Source organism: Myripristis murdjan, chromosome 8, assembly GCF_902150065.1.
Source record: "Myripristis murdjan chromosome 8, fMyrMur1.1, whole genome shotgun sequence".
NCBI classification, from domain to species: domain Eukaryota; kingdom Metazoa; phylum Chordata; class Actinopteri; order Holocentriformes; family Holocentridae; genus Myripristis; species Myripristis murdjan.
In genome coordinates, this window is record NC_043987.1 from 30,481,275 (window position 1) to 30,498,259 (window position 16,985).

A 16,985-nucleotide genomic window follows, 5' to 3' on the forward strand; every position below is an offset into this window, starting at 1 on the left:
ACACACACACACACACACACACACACACACACACACACACAAACACACATTTCTTGGTGAGAACATCGGTGTAAGATTTGGGAGATCGGTGTGTGCCTGGTCACGTAGGCTATAGAGAGATTGGCACTGTATAAACGGATGCACCCGGAGGCGTTTTACGTGGTTGCGGGGGACTTCAGTCACATGAAACTGACGGACACTCTGCCCAGATTATACCAGCATGTCACCTTTCCTACACGGGGAGACAACACTCTGGACTGTGTATACAGCAACATTCACGGTGCGTACAGAGCTCTTCCTCGCCCTCATCTTGGCCTCTCCGACCACATCTCTATCCTACTGGCGCCAGCATACCGCCCCCTGCTGAGACGGATCAGGCCAACAAAGAAGACAGTCACTGAGTGGCCCAGGGATGCAGCCTCTGTGCTCCAGAACTGTTTTCAGTGCACAGACTGGCAGGTCTTCAGAGAGGCAGCTACATATGAGGGAGAGGTGGACCTGGAGGAATACACCTCCTCCGGCCTCGGCTTCATCTCCAAGTGTGCCGATGATGTCACCACCACCAGGACAGTAACCTGCTATCCGAACCAGAAGCCCTGGCCGAATGCTGAGGTGAGAGCGCTGCTGAATGCTAGGGACGCTGCGTTCAGGGCAGGTGAGGCATCAGCACTCAGAGAGGCGAGGAAAGGACTGACTGCAGGCATCGCGAGGGCTAAAGCCACATATGCCCAGAAAATCCAGGGTCACTTCACCACCAGTGAAGGGCATCAAGTGCGTCACGGACTACAGTATCAGGGACGCACAATGCCCAAGGGACCCCTCCTTGCCAGATGCTCTCAACCACCTCTACGCCCGCTTTGAGGACCCAGACCCCCCCCCCCCCACCGCCCAGCACCAGACTCACACCACCACCTGGCGACACGCCCCTCAGTGTGACCACAGCAGACGTGAGGAAGACCCTCCAGGGAATCAACCCCCGCAAAGCTGCAGGCCCTGACAACATCCCAGGGCGGGTACTGAAGGACTGTGCACACCAGCTGTCTGAGGTGCTGGCGGACATCTTTAACACCTCACTGTCACTGTCATCTGTCCCCACCTGCTTAAAGACTGCCACAGACTTCCGGTGGCGCTGCTCTGCTGCGACCCGGGCCACCTCGTGCCGCTGCCTCGTGTTCCTACCTGATGTTTTGTGTTGGTGTTTTTAACGTTTAGATGTGAATGTTTCTTATCTAACACGGTGCCTGACTGTACGAAACAATGCTGTTTTTACTAAGAGGATGGCTGGTGGGTTTTTTCGTCTGGCTTGTCTTATGCCACCTCCCGCCAGAAGGTGTTGGCGTCATACCGACCACGTTGTTGAGCTACACCCGGAACCAGCTCCTGCTTCTCCGTCCCAGCTACACACCCGTCCCCCAGCTACCGAGTGAATTGCTGGCCAGACGTCCGGAGGGAGGCTGCAAGAGACGGACGCGTAAGAGGGGGAAACGCGGCGGAGTACGACAGAGAGGAGACGAGCTAACCGGCCACCATTGCCCTCCATGCTACTCTGCAATGCCCGCTCCCTGAAGAACAAGGTCGAGGAGCTCAGGGCCAACGCCAGGTTTCTCCACGAGTACCGGGAGTCATGCCTGCTCGTGTTTACTGAAACATGGCTGCAGGAGAACGTTCCCGACTCGCCCGTTTCCCTGGATGGCTTCTCGCTGGTGCGCTCTGATAGGAACAACAACTCCGGTAAGAGCAAAGGCGGCGGACCTGCGTCTATATCAACAACCTGTGGTGCTCGCAGTTCACAACGAGAGAGTCGGTCTGTAATCCCGACATCGAACTGGTATGTTTAAGCCTGAGACCCTTTACCTGCCACGTGAATTTGGGAACATTTTATTATGTACTGCTTATATTCCACCGGGAGGAAATGCTGCTAAGGCGGCGAATATCATAGCAGACTGTGTTCACAGTCAACTGAAACGCACTCCTGAAGCACCGTGCTCTATCTTAGGTGATTTTAACCATTGTAAACTTGAGGCCACGCTTCCTGGGTTCAGTCAATATGTTAACTGTAGCACCCGAGGGAATAACATACTGGACAAATGTTATGGAAATATTAAAAATGCCTATACTGCGAAAGTCAAACCTCCTTTAGGGTCCTCTGATCACAACGCTGTCCATTTAATCCCTACGTACAAGTCCCTGCTCAAAAGCAACAAACCACAAGTGAAAACTGTTTATATTTGGGACAATGACAGTGTGGAAACTCTGAAAGGCTGCTTCTCTTGCACTAACTGGGACCTTTTCCATGGCCTGGAACTAGAGGAGGTCACAGATACCATCACAGAGTATATTAAGTTCTGCAAAGATAATGTGTTAACCCAAAAATCTATTACTATGTACCCAAATAATAAACCTTGCATTTCTAAGGAAATTAAAGAGTGCATAGTACAGAGGAAAGCAGCATTTAAGAATGGGGACCTACTACGCATGAAAAACATGCAGAAAGAACTTAACCACAAATTAAGGACTGCTAGGAGGAAGGAGAGGGAGAAATTTGAATCCCACTGTTCAGGCATGGACACTAAAAAACTGTGGGACTCTATGAGGACCATGACAAACATGACCCCAGTTAAGAGGTGTATTAATCTGATAAATGAGGAGGAAAAAGCAAATGAGCTGAATAATTTATTTTGCCGTTTTGAACTAAGAGACTTCTCTCAAGGACAGGGAACAGTTATGGATAGTGTGCCTAAATTAGACTCTGGAGTAATCACCATTGACCAGCATGCTGTGGAGAGACTTTTTTTCTCACATCTGCCCCAGGAAGGCCTCCGGACCAGATGGCATCTCTGGGCGCTTATTGAAGTCCTGCAGCAATGAACTGGCAGAAGCCTGGTGTCCCATCTTCCAGAAATCTATAGACACTCACTCTGTTCCCTCTATGTGGAAAAGCTCTATTATCATCCCTGTGCCTAAAAAAGCTAGCTGCAAAGAGAACAATGACTACTGTCCTGTTGCATTAACCTCGTTGATTATGAAGTGCTTCGAGAAAATTATGATTAACTTGCTGAAAACGGAAGTTAGCAGTTCTCTAGATCCCTTTCAGTTCGCTTATAAGAGCAACAGGAGCACAGAGGATGCCATTATAGCTGTGACCCACTTTATTAATAAGCACTTAGAGGATCCTAGCTCATTTGCACGGCTTTTATTTGTTGATTTTAGTTCAGCTTTTAATACGTTGCAGCCACATATTTTAATTAATAGATTAAATGATCTTAAAGTTCATCCTTCTATTATTAAATGGTATCTGTCATTTTTAACCAATCGTAGACAGCAGGTCAGGGTGAATGGAACCTTATCGGAAACTAAAACCTTGAGCACAGGCGCACCACAAGGGTGCGTGAGTTCACCGGTTCTGTTCACTCTGTATACAGATGCGTGTAGAAGCTCTTATCCAAACACTCACATCATTAAGTTCTCAGACGACACTGCAATTTTGGCACTATTGAAAAAGAACTGTGATTTATCTGACTACTTTTTGGAAATCCAGAGGTTTATTAATTGGTGTGACGATAACCATTTGGTGTTGAATGTTAATAAAACTCAGGAAATGGTGTTTGATCCATGTGGGGTGGGCGACCATAGGCCTGTGGTCATCCACAACCAAGCCATTTCCAAGGTGCAGTCCTACAAGTACCTCGGTGTCTTTATCGACAACACACTCTCCTGGAGCACACATGTTGACAGCCTCTGCTGCAGATTACAACAACGGTTGCATTTTTTACGCCACCTGTGAATTCATGGTGTCGATCATAATTTATGTTGATTTTTTATAAAGCTGTCCTAGAGAGTCTAATTAGGTACAGCATTGCAGCTTGCTTTGGAAATCTCTCTGTTCAGCTTAGGAACAAACTGGCTCGGCTAATTCTTGCTGCGGGAAAAATCATGGGTGCTAAGGAGCATTTCTCCAGTAAGAATATCTATGAACAGGCCACTCTGCAGAAAGCCAACAAGATAATTAATGATCCATCACACATTCTGCACAGCGAGTTTGAGATGTTACCTTCTGGGAGAAGGTATAGAGTTCCTCACTGCAGATTAAATAGATTTAGAAATTCATTCATACCTATGGCTATCAATCTAGTAAATAAGGCCAGTTAGACCAGTGGGATGTTGATTTGCGCGTCTTGCACAGGTGGCACTTTACTCTGTACTTTTTTTTTTTTTTTTTTTTTTTTTTTTTTTTAGTACTATCTATTTATTGGTATTATGTTCCTGTACTTGTATTATGTACGTATTTCATGTTCTTTTTTTTTTTATAGTACTATCTATTATTGGTATTATGTTCCTGTACTTGTATTATGTACATATTTCGTGTTCCTTTCATGTTTTTTTTTTTTTTTTTTTTTTTTTTTTTTCTGTTTGTGTGATGTGCAACACTCTGTTTATGTACTGTTCGATATGTGTGGCTGCAGCATGGGCGTTGGGGCCCAGAACAAATTTCTCACTCTGTGAGACAATAAAGGTAATCTAATCTAATCTAATCTAATCAATTGTCCCTGTCCCCAAGTGCTCCACAGTGACAGGTCTAAATGACTACTGACCCATAGCCCTGACCCCGGTAGTCATGAAGTGCTTTGAAAGGCTGGTCATGCCCCACATCAAGGACTCCATCGACATCACTGTGGACCCCCATCAATATGCCTACAGGAAAAACCGCTCCACTGATGACGCCATTTCATCGGTGGTCCACACAACTCTCACCCATCTGGAGAGCAGGAACTCCTATGTCCGTCTGCTCATCCTGGATTTCTCCTCTGCCTTCAACACCATCATCCCACAGACCCTGGTGCAGAAGCTCTCCTCCCTTGGACTGAGTCCCAGACTGGGGAACTGGGTCCTGAGACTTCCTGACCAACAGACCTCAGACTGTCAGGATCCACAACACCGTCTCCTCCTCCATCACCCTCAGCACTGGCTCGCCACAGGGCTGTGTGCTGAGCCCCCTCCTGTTCACTCTGCTGACGTATGACTGCTCAGCAAGACACCCCAGCTGTCATAAATTTAAGTTTGCGGACGAAACAGCAGTAGTGGGACGCATCACCAACAACGATGAGTCCAAATACAGAGAGGAGGTGGAACACCTGGTGCAGTGCTGCAGTGAAAACAACCTCTGCATCAATGTGAAAAAGACTAAGGAGATGGTGGTGGATTTCAGAAGGGACAAACGCCCCCTCCCTCCCCTGCACATCGGAGGAGCAGCTGTGGAAGTGGTCTCCAGCTTCAGATACCTGGGTGTGCACATATCCAGTGACCTCACCTGGGGTGCCAACACTTCCCGTCTGGTCAGGAAGGCCCACCAGCGTCTCTACTTCCTCAGGAAGCTGCGGAAAGCTGGACTGGGGAGCTCTGTCCTGAGGAGCTTCTACCACTGTGCGGTGGAGAGCATCCTCTGCACCTGCATCACCGTGTGGCACGGCAGCTGCACTGCTGCTGAGAGGAAGGCTCTGCAGAGGGTGGTGAAGGCTGCACAGAGGACTGTGGGGAGCAGCCTTCCCACCACCTCAGACCTCGACACCTCACGATGGAGGGGGAGGGCCCTCCGCATCATGAAGGACTCCACCCATCCCGCTCACAGTCTGTTTCAGCCCCTCCCCTCAGGCAGGCGGCTGAGGAGCATTCAGAGCAAGACCACCAGGCTCAGAAACAGCTTCTTCTCTGCAGTGTTTATATTATATATATATATATATATATATATATATATATATATATATATATATATATATATATATATATGTGTGTATATATATATATATATATATATATATATATGTGTGTATATATATATATATATGTGTGTGTATATATATATATATATATACACACTGTTTATATTTATTCATAAATACTGTTTATAGCCTACTTATATATCTTATTTTTTTATATTTACACTTATTATATTATTTATTTTTTTTACCTTGCTTTATTTATTTATAGGCTTATACCAGGACCTGAGTCCTAATTTCGTACCACTAACATGTAAATGTGAGCTGGTATGACAATAAAGTCCTTTGAATCCTTGATTCCTTGAATAACTAGGACTTTGGCTGCTGTTTCCATGTATGCTGTATATGTCTAATTAAAAGTCCCGTATGGCTGGCATGGGCATGTGACTCTCTCTCTCGGACTCCCCCATGTGGTTCCATGGTGTAATGGTTAGCACTCTGGACTCTGAATCCAGCGATCCGAGTTCAAATCTCGGTGGGACCTGAGAGTTTTGGGGAACTCTCTAACTGTAAATTCTGAAGCGACTAATAAACAGACCTTTATATTCTGTAGGCTATAAGAGTGAAGAACAGAGTTCCGCGCCATCACAGCAAGACTTGGACAGATAAACAGATAGCCTAGATTAAAAACAAAACAAAACATTTATTCAACAAATACTAGAAAACAAATATTAGAATTATAAAAAAAGTAAATTAAAACATGTTCTTAAGGACAGCAAATAGTCTAACAGGCTCTTTACGTTTTATTTGATACTCTACGTTGTAACATCAGATTTGCGGCAGTGGTCACTTCAAGAGGCAACAACACAGATGTTTAAAGATAATTATAAATTAAATGAATGAAAATGAATGAATTATTTTAAAAAATATTAAAATTTATTTTTTTTTATGTGACCAAATAAATATTATATCTGAGAGCTGAATATGGACTTTGCTTTCTTCTTGGACTTTCAACAAAAGAATCGGGTGCTAACACTACCGCCAATGTGATGTAATTATTCAAATAACCCGCCTCTTATAACAAATGGAATATGAAATAATCCGTTTTTGGAAGTTATTAAAAACTTGTTTTGGTTTTATTATGGTGTTTCAGGAGACAGAGCGCGCGCGCGCGCGTGTGTTTGTGTGTTTTTTTCCCTCTGTGTGTTGTGCAGGTATGAAGGTGCTATGGAGGGGAGAAACTGTAGTGTGAAGAACTGAGTGATTAGACAGTTATGACAGAGCATGCCAGATATATCCTCACCCATTTCTTTTCCTTGGAGAGTTCGTCTCGAATTAAAACTAACTGGGAAAAACTCACAGTCGACGTTATGAAGGTGCAGATTAACTTTTTGATGAAGTTGGGTGGCTCTTAAAAGAGCCTTTGAGTTGTTGAAGCTGGAGCAGCTTGTTTTACTTGGAGCTGGTGTACTTGGTGACGGCCTTGGTGCCCTCGGACACGGCGTGCTTGGCCAGCTCCCCGGGCAGCAGCAGGCGGACGGCGGTCTGGATCTCCCTGGAGGTGATGGTGGAGCGCTTATTGTAGTGAGCCAGGCGGGACGCTTCACCGGCGATGCGCTCGAAGATATCTTTGACAAAGGAGTTCATGATGCCCATGGCCTTGGACGAGATGCCGGTGTCGGGGTGTACCTGCTTGAGCACCTTGTACACGTAGATGGCGTAGCTCTCCTTCCTCGGCCTGCGGCGCTTCCTGCTGCTCTTGCCGGCCGTCTTGCTCACGGCTTTCTTGGAGCCCTTCTTGGGCGCGGGCTTGGCGGGTTCAGGCATTCTCACACTTCCGTAGTTCAAAGACAACGAATGATACTTCCTCTTCTATGCATGTTACTTTGTAGCCAGCTCATGCAAATTAAACTGCGCTCTATCTCCTCTACGATTGGTCGGGTTTCGCAGAGCCACACGAGGAATTCACCCACACGTCATATACAGACTGTAGTACAGCTCAATCCAAATCACCATCAGAAATACTTTACACTAAAACAAATAATTACATCCCCGATGAGAAACTCAGTTGCAGTTGCTCAAATTCTAAAGAGAATAATATAAGCACTGATAAATTTATAAGGAATAGGAAAAGCAATTTAAAAAATGTGCATTAAAAGTAAATGATGTGCATTATGTATGAATAGCCTATGTGTAGCCCTTGTATCTTAGTTATCATTATCTATACATTAATAACGAATCCTTAAACATATTACAACAAACATATATGAAACATATGAAAAAAATGTAAATGAAGGATTACAAAGATTTATTTATTTATTTATTTATTTAACCCTATCAGGCTGCTTCAGTGGACCAAAATGCATTTCTCATCTCTGCTCATCTGGAACTAGCCTGCTAGCAGTCCTAAGAGTTTAACTATTACCAATAAAGATTTAACTGTTAAAAAATTGGATTATACAAATTCCATTTGTTACAAAAGGCGGGATATTTGAATTTACATTGGCAGTAGAAAGACAATGGCACACTGAAGGGGGTTGAGCTGTAGGTGTGTCTCCTCAGGCTGCTTTGAAATTGGGCGCTCAGATGTTTTTCCATTGTGGGGTTACTCCAGTTCACTTGAGGTGTGGCTTTGCAATGTCTGAACAGATTAAGCAATCCACCTCAGTGTCAGTGAAAAACGAGGCAACTTGTAAGCTTCATTGTTTAGACAACATAATAAAATACAGTCTTTGATTTCCCACGAAAGAGTGCTGTAAGTTTAGACTGTTGAGAGTTTCACCAGACAAATCACTTGAAGCAAAACTTGGGGGCAAATATATATTAGGATACATAGTTGTGTTTTAAGTGTTTCAATATTTCTCTATTGTCCATTCACTGTCACCAGTGCACTAAATGTCTGCATGAACACAGATGGCAGGAAACGCTCTTGGAGAAGTGTGTGGAAGAGCCTGTGTGTGTGTGTGTGTGTGTGTTAGTGCAGAAGCCCCTCACTTCTCTGCTCATCTGGAACTAGTTTTTAGAACGGTCCTAAGAATAAGACCAAAAACAGGTTTAATTATTAGGCTACCAACAAAGACTGACCTATTTAAAAATTGATTATTTCATATTCCATTTGTTATAAAAGGCGGGCTATTTGAATAATTACGTCACATTGGCGGCAGAAAGACAACGGCACAGAGAGGGGGGTTGAGCTGTAGGTGTGTCTCCTCCGGCTGGTTTGTAATTAGGCGCTCAGATGTTGTGGGGTTACTCCAGTTCACTTCAGGTGTGGCTCTGCAGTTCGTTAACAGATTATGTAATCCACCGCAGTGCCAGTGAAAAACGAGTCAACTTGTAAGGCTGATGAAAATAACAGTGTTTGTTTCCCCACTAAAGAGCGTTGCAACATTTGGACTTTTGAGTTTCACCCAACAAAACATTTAGTTAAATTTGTGCGCGAATAAATGTAAGAATACATACAGTTGTGTTTGGAAATGTTGCACTTGTTTACTTTCCGTAGTCCATCCCCACGTTACACCAGTAGCTTATGCTTTCCATTTGTACATGAAAAAAAAGAGAAAAACAAGAGGAGACGCTCTTAGAGAAGTGTGGCTCTTAAAAGAGCCTTCGTGTGTTAGTTTGTGTTGGGTCTACTTGGCCTTGGCCGGCTTGTCGGTCTTCTTGGGCAGCAGCACGGCCTGGATGTTGGGCAGCACGCCGCCCTGAGCGATGGTGACTCCGCCCAGCAGCTTGTTGAGCTCCTCGTCGTTGCGGACGGCCAGCTGCAGGTGTCTTGGGATGATGCGGGTCTTCTTGTTGTCGCGAGCAGCGTTTCCGGCCAGCTCGAGGATCTCGGCGGTCAGATACTCCAGCACGGCCGCCAGGTAGACGGGGGCGCCGGCGCCCACGCGCTCGGCGTAGTTGCCTTTGCGCAGCAGCCTGTGCACGCGGCCAACAGGAAACTGGAGACCGGCACGAGATGAACGGGTCTTCGCCTTGGCACGAGCCTTGCCTGCGTTTTTGCCTCTTCCGCTCATGTCTGTTCTTCTTTTCGCTCTGAAAATCAAGTGAGAAACATCTGATTTCCTCCGCGATCCGTCTTTATGTTGCTCTCTGCTGCCTTCCGATTGACCAGTTCCACCTTTAGCTACGTCGTCCAATCAGATAAGAGGACAGCCCTGTCAAATCCACCCAGCATAAACAACACTTCCAAATAACACTTCAATCTCAATTCACAAGACATCTTATTTTACTTGTACTCTTAAATGTCACTAAAACTTCCTAACTAACAGTTTCCTCTGAAAACTGATTCAGAAAGCTGCTGTGACCAACTTTACCTGAGGAACTTAGAAAACTCTTTGAAATATTGCAGAAAGAGGTACTATGCAGGCATTCACTTGTGACACTAGTAAATATTTTTGGCCTCACTAGTGTCACTAGTAGCACTCACTAGTGAGTGCAAAAAAAGTTAACTAGTGGGATATCTGAATATATGCTCAAACGGCTTGCCATACAAGCCAGTAATTTCGCCTTGGACGGCAACATAGGCAGAACCGCCACTGCTTCCGCCTCCTCTCCTCTCCTCTGCTTCCGCCTCCTCTCCTCTCCTCTCCTCTCCTCCACATTCAGACACACACGCGAGTCACGACACCCCCTCCTCAACATGCTGCCTGTTTACAACGGACTGGGAGTGTTGGGGCGGGTGTTAATCAAAACAAACCAATCACGTCTTGATCTCTTCACAGGTTGGTGGCCTCTGATTGGCCTGGCCTGTCTCTCTGACTTAAAAAAAAAAAAAAAAAAAAAAAAACACGCGCAGGCCACCAGGCCAGTGACAGGCAGGCGCTTCGGGAAATCTCCCGGTTCTCCCGATGTACAGTCCGGGCCTGTGTGTGGGTGAATTCCTCGTGTGGCACAAACCCAACGTCGCTGCGAAACCGACCAATCGTATACAGCGCAGTTTGATATGCATGAGCTGGCTATACCAAGAAGCACGAGGAGAGGAGGGAGTATCATTCGTTGTCTTTGAAAGAAGGTAGGTGCTGTTGCTGTGGGAACAGTTCTCTTTAAAGGACTGGCCTATGAATTGGCTTGCTGGAGGTGACTTATTTTATTGAAAACATTTCGTGCTAATGTTTTTTTTTTTTTTTTTTTTAACATATATATATATATATATATCAAAAGGTTGAAAGGTGCCTATGTGTGTGTGTGTGTGTGTGTGTGTGTGAGTGTGTGTGTGTGTGTGTGAAGTCGTTCTCTGACTGTGCGGGTGACACAATGACAGCATGCATCAAACATCAAACTTCCAGTAGGCGAAATGTCACTGAAAGATCAAACGTGCAAACTTGTGTTGAAGGAGACGACAAACAAAGAAAACACACACCTCCTTAAAAATATTAGGTTCCACCGAGATTTGAACTCGGATCGCTGGATTCAGAGTCCAGAGTGCTAATCATTACACCATGTAACCACATAGAGGTGTCAGAAAGAGAGAGTCACACACCCATTCTAGGCTTACGGAACCTGGATGTCAGTGTACACAGATGTTCTCACCAAGAAATGTGCGTGCGCGCGCGTGTGTGAGTGTGTGTGCACAAGGGGGAGTGTGTGTGGTCGGACTATTTGTGTTCAGAACATTCCCAGAATTGGGGTCCGGTGTTCCTGCTCCTGTTCCCTGTTTTTCGTTCCACTGGCTTGGTCTTGCATAATATCTGTCGAGCACTATGATATTAATCAAAAGGTGTTCATATCCATCATGTTATGCAACATTTTTCCCAACCACGGTCAAAGAAGAAAACTGTACGGAACAGTGGTTATGACTTTGAGCACAAAAAAATTATTTAATCATTATTTAATAATTGGAGATTTGTCTATGGAAGACCTGGATATTGTCAATTCATATTTTAGAGACCATCCACCCGACTAACTAACTAACGAACGAACGAACGAACGAACGAACGAACTAACCAACTAACTAACTAACTAACTAAATTAATTAATTAATTAATTAATCAATCAATTAATTAATTAATTAAAATAAAACAAAATATCATGTTGTTAGGGGAGCGCATGTCTTACTGAGCGTCTTACAGGTGTGAGGTGAAAATATCCGGGCCTTTCTGAGGAGAGACCGTCCCCCCTGTAGTGGCATTCCTTCTAGATGTTCAAATATGCCACAAATGAACTGCACGCACAATCACTTGAGTCTGACGCGAATGACATGAGCTTTAATTTAGTTTAAGAACGTTCACTGAAAAAAGATGACAAATTACATCACACGGTAGAAAAACGAAATGCTCCCGTGCCTGATGCAGCTCTCTCCCCACAACCACTGTACATGACGTCACTCACTAATTAACAGAGCATCAATAATCAGGATTCAATATACAGGCATTTGTTCTTGTACATTTTACACATGACCTATATATTCCTACACAGTGACTAGAAATGATGGATTGTAAGATCTGCAGAATATACAAATGAACACATTTCACTTTCGCTGCTGAGGGCCGGTCAGAGAGGAGCAGCAGCCCCGCTCCGCAGAGAGAGGAGCTGGAGCGAAGAGGAGCCGCGGCCTGTGGAGCCTCTGACTGCTTCCAGCTTCAGGTGAGTGTCACAGTTCAATTCAATTCATTTTTAAGGGGCTTTACTGGCATGGGAAACAGACGCTAACATTGCCAAAGCGAGTGTGAAATAAAAACTACAAACAGTGCGCAGTAAACAGTACAAATGCTGTTAGATGTAATAATAATAATAATAATAATAATAATCGCTTGCGCCGAACCCCAATGTAGCTATATAAATGCAAATAAGTGGGAACTTATCTTCTTATATTTTTTTTATTTTTTTATTTTTTAAATGAATGTATTTAACGGTATTCGTTCTGTCTGTATGTACATGTACATTAAGAGTGTCTGTGTGCAGAGATGAGCGCAAGTGATCTGTGCGGGAACACACAGGTGACTGATGTTACACAGTCTGCACAGCAGGGGGCAGCACACACCGTGAGCTCATCGCTGATCGAGCTGCCAAGTCTGACGTTCACTCATGATGCTCACGTTTTCGTCCGAAATATGTTTTATACTTTGATAGTCCAGCCTTGTAAATCAATAAACTGAAGATAATTAATAATAATAATAATAAGAAGAAGAAGAAGAAGAAGAAGAAGAAGAAGAAGAAGAAGAAGAATTTAAAAACCTTAAACTGCAAACTTTTTTTTACTCATTTGGCAAATGTTGTGTCTAAATCAGCTTTTTTATTTATTCTAATATTTTAGACAAAGCTGTCTACAGTGTAAATAAAGACAGCGTAAGACTGACGATCACGCTGAGTTAATAACGCCTTCTTAATAACGTGATTTCATAATTCCTATGCATATAATGCCTAATGACCTCTATCACGAAGAATTTTTCACAGTAAACCGGTTTTGATAATAATTTCTGCAGATGGAAATATCACATGATCCCTTTAAAAAATATATATATATTTTTTGTGAAACCTGCTTCGCTAACTGGCCAGATACCAACCAGAGAAAGAAAAAAAATGCTAAATACATGAATGAATAAATGAATGAATAAGTAAATAAATAAATAAATAACTGCTGCAAATGTTAAAATGAGCCTGCCGAGTATAGCATTATCCTTAATATATTTGGCCAACATGGTACTGAATAAAATGATATGCCTGTGTACTCAGCCTTTGGGAGATGTGTAGTAGCCTATCTGTTGTTTAAAGTGTTGTGCTGTCTTTTTTGTTTGTTTGTTTGTTTGTTTGTTTTTACCATATGGCAGAAATTATTCAACAATGTAAGACCTAAACTTTCTGGAGCTCCACAGATTTTTTGATACTTTTGAGTTTTGATACTTCACTTCCACAGGACGCTGGTTTGCATATGCAGTTTCTTGTTTTAGGACTTTCATTAAATAAAAAGTTTTTGTTGATAGTTTTGGTTGATATTATTTTCTTCAGTTAAATCAAAAGCCCAAGAAGGCGGTCAAGAAACCCAAAGCCAAGGCCAGCAAGCCCGCTGTTAAGAAAGTGTCCAACAAGCCTAAGAAGCCGACAGCAGCCAAGAAAGTAGCCAAGAGCCTCAAGAAAGCAGCCAAGAGCCCCGGCACATTTATTTTCAAAGATGAGGTGATGACTAGAACCTGTGGCTTGTCTTTACACTCTTGTTTGTCTACTACTAAAGGTAATTACAACAATAACAGACTATATAGTCCATTCATGACATGTATTTATCCCCCTCCCCTGCTACTTTTTTCCATTTTGATTACGAATAGGCTAATGAGGTGACCCTGGAATGAATGAATGAATGAATGAATGAATGAATGAATGAATGAATGAGTTTATTTGTCATTGCACAACACGTTACAACGAAAATGAGGATTGCTACTTCAGCACAATGTATAAAAATTGATAAATAGTTAAAAAAAAAAAAAAAAAAAAAAAAAAGACAGTATAAAACAACACAGTGACAACAGCAGTAACAACAGGGACAGTTAAAGGTGCATCAGTATAAAGTGAAGTGCAACCTGGCAGTGTAAAGTGCATGTGATGATGGGAGAGGCAGTTCATGTGTGAGTGTTAAGTGTTCTGATGGCTCTGGGAAAGAAACTGTCTCTGAGTCTGGATGTGCGGGTTTTGATCTGTCTGTATCTCTTTCCTGAGGGGAGTAGGTGAAAAAGTTCATGACCTGGGTGTGAGAAGTCCTTGATTATTTTGTTTGCTCTGCTGAGGTACCGGGTGGAGGCAATGCTATTCAGTGAGGGCAGGGGGCATCCGATGATCTTTTCCTCAGAGCGGATCACTCTCTGCAGTGCCTTTTTCTCTGCCTCAGTGCAGTTTGCATACCATGCCGTGATGCAGTATGTTAAAATACTTTCTATAGCAGAGCTATAGAAAGTTACCAGCAGCTTCTGCTCCAGGTTGTTCCTTTTTAGCAGCCTCAAGAAGTGGAGACGCTGCTGAGTTTTCTTGATGATGGCAGTGGTGTTAAAAGTCCATGTGAAACAATGGATTGATCGGAACGATCACTTGACGCTGCCTGACGTCATTATGCCATTTATAACATTTACCTTGTGTTACTTTATATTACAGTTTAATGGATTTTAAAGGCTCCCGTCTTTGAAACGGGGTCATCCACATTTAATCGTTAGAATTATAAAAAGAGTGGCAAAATGCAATAAAAACGAATATTCATTTTGTGTGGGGTCATGTTCTCCCCGTGTCTGCGCGGGTTTCTGCACAGTCCAGACAGTCAAGTTAGCTGAACTGGAGATACCAAATTGTCCCTAGCTGCGAATGTGAGTGTTAAAATGCTTAACTAATCCCTAGGCTACAGGCCCAGCGGTTCATCAGCTCTCAAATCGTGCCGCACCTTTTGCTTTTTGTGATGAAAAGTTGTGAGTGTTCTCGTAAAAGCAGGAGTGATCGCTACTCCAATGTCTGTGGGTTTTTGAATGGATTCCAGCCGCTCTCTGTAAATGCCTGGCCTGGTGAACGAAGTGCAGTCAGACGCCCGGCTCCCTGCCCCTCATGTGAACAGACGGTCTGTGTCTCCATCTAGTGGCTAAATAGTAGTATTGACTAGCATTAAGTGTAGGGTTGCATAATAAACCTCTGTAACTTCGCTTCACTTTACAGCCACTGGTCTTGGCGCAGGTAATGCTCCGATGCTGTGCTCTGGTTTGTTGGAGGTTTTTGGGCTGCAGCTGCATAGCTCCAAGGTGATATTCACTCTACAGTTTCGTTAGCCAGAAATCAAACTGAATTTATGTTATGGTCAGTCATTTAGTCTGACCCAATAACATCTGTGCTTATTATCGTCTGTATAGAAATACACAGTATTATATCCTGGATCCACAAATAATGCATATATCCCACTATACATTATCTCGCAGTCCTGTATTCCATCTATGATGGAAATACGTCTATCAATTTTGCCTCTGCAGCAGCAAAGAAAGCTGCAAAGAGCCCCAAGAAACATGCAACCAAGAAGGCCGCTAAGCCCAAAGATGAGGATTAAATTTAATTGTGCGCATCTATATAATTACAAATTACAAGAAACTATTACTTGAATAAATTCATGAGGTAGAAACCATTCAGTGGAAACGTCTACACTACCCACCCACAGATGAGCACTGTGGACTCTGAATCCAGAAATCCGAGTTCGAATCTCTGTCGAACCTGAATTTTTGATTTTTATTTGTTTGTTTGTTTAGGCGGACGCTACCGCTCGTGCCTCCTGGTAACATTTGACAAATGTTAACTGTAAATTCTAAAGCGAGTAATACATAGACATTTATATTCTGGAGGCTATGAGAGTGAACGATGATTGAGATGAAAATACAAATCCTGGTGACAGAGGCCCGCGCCGTCACAGCAAAACTTGGATAGATAAATTGACAGATTAAAACTAAATAAATTAAAAATTAAAAAGTAAATTAGTCTAACAGACTCTTTATGTTTCATTTGACAGTCTACGCTGTAACATCAGTGGTCACTTGAAGAGGCAACAACACATGTTGGATAGGCATGGAAGGGCGCAAGGGAGTAATTTTGACTAGAACGCCAACATAGGTAGAGCCGGCACTACTCCTCCTCCTCCAACTACTACTACTACTACTACTAAAAATAAAATAAAATAAAATAAAATAAAATAATAATACAATTTGTATTAAAGAGGAAGTGAACCGCTCACCATCACAACCAACACAAAGGCTCTGTTAGGAGGCGACTTTGAACACAAATTTGCACGTTTGATCTTTCAGTGACATTGACTGAAAGTTTTATTTAGACCACATTTAACTCCTGAACCCCAAACATGTATTTTTTAAAAAATCGCCAAAATTCAAACGTTTATCATAGCTGGAAGCTTTAAAAACCATTTTTTTTCGTCGGAATTTGAATTTTCCGACGGTCCCTGAATGCAACATGTCCGACTTCCGTTTAGCGGTAGAAAAAAGGACGACACTAAGCCTAAAAAGCGATTTTTCATTCGAATCATTTTATTATACATGCTTCATTCAACAATTCGCCAAAAAATAGTCGTTTACTCAATCCAGATTATTCAAAAAACAGAAAATTCTGCGGTCTTCAGCGGATCTGAGACATCTTGATTGATTCAGGTGAGCCCAACAGTCGCGTGAATTTCAGTGTGTAGGCAACAGTAGTAACATGGAAGGGCACAAGGCAGTAAAAACGCCTAAGTTTATACAGGTTGGAAAAATATTAATATTTCAGGAAATAAATCATATGAAGCCCTACTTTTTTTTTCCTGGATCAGTG

At 43.2% G+C, this 16,985-nt stretch overlaps 2 protein-coding genes and 2 non-coding genes across 4 annotated transcripts; 1 reads left to right on the forward strand and 3 right to left on the reverse strand.

Annotated features, from left to right (window-relative positions):
- Positions 1-6,186: 6,186 nt before the first annotated feature.
- Positions 6,187-6,258, forward strand: trnaq-cug (transfer RNA glutamine (anticodon CUG)). The gene has a single exon. It is a non-coding gene; the product is annotated as a tRNA-Gln (tRNA).
- Positions 6,259-6,710: 452 nt separating this feature from the next.
- LOC115363250 (histone H2B 1/2-like) lies at positions 6,711-7,555 on the reverse strand. The gene has a single exon (XM_030057361.1). It carries the CDS (start codon positions 7,539-7,541, stop codon positions 7,167-7,169), a length of 375 nt encoding a protein of 124 aa, XP_029913221.1. The 5' UTR covers positions 7,542-7,555; the 3' UTR covers positions 6,711-7,166.
- A 620-nt stretch (positions 7,556-8,175) lies between these two features.
- LOC115363235 (histone H2A-like) lies at positions 8,176-9,800 on the reverse strand. The gene has a single exon (XM_030057345.1). The coding sequence runs from the start codon at positions 9,731-9,733 to the stop codon at positions 9,347-9,349; it is 387 nt and encodes a 128-aa protein (XP_029913205.1). The 5' UTR covers positions 9,734-9,800; the 3' UTR covers positions 8,176-9,346.
- A 1,294-nt stretch (positions 9,801-11,094) lies between these two features.
- On the reverse strand, positions 11,095-11,166 carry trnaq-cug (transfer RNA glutamine (anticodon CUG)). The gene has a single exon. It is a non-coding gene; the product is annotated as a tRNA-Gln (tRNA).
- Between the last annotated feature and the right edge of the window lie 5,819 nt (positions 11,167-16,985).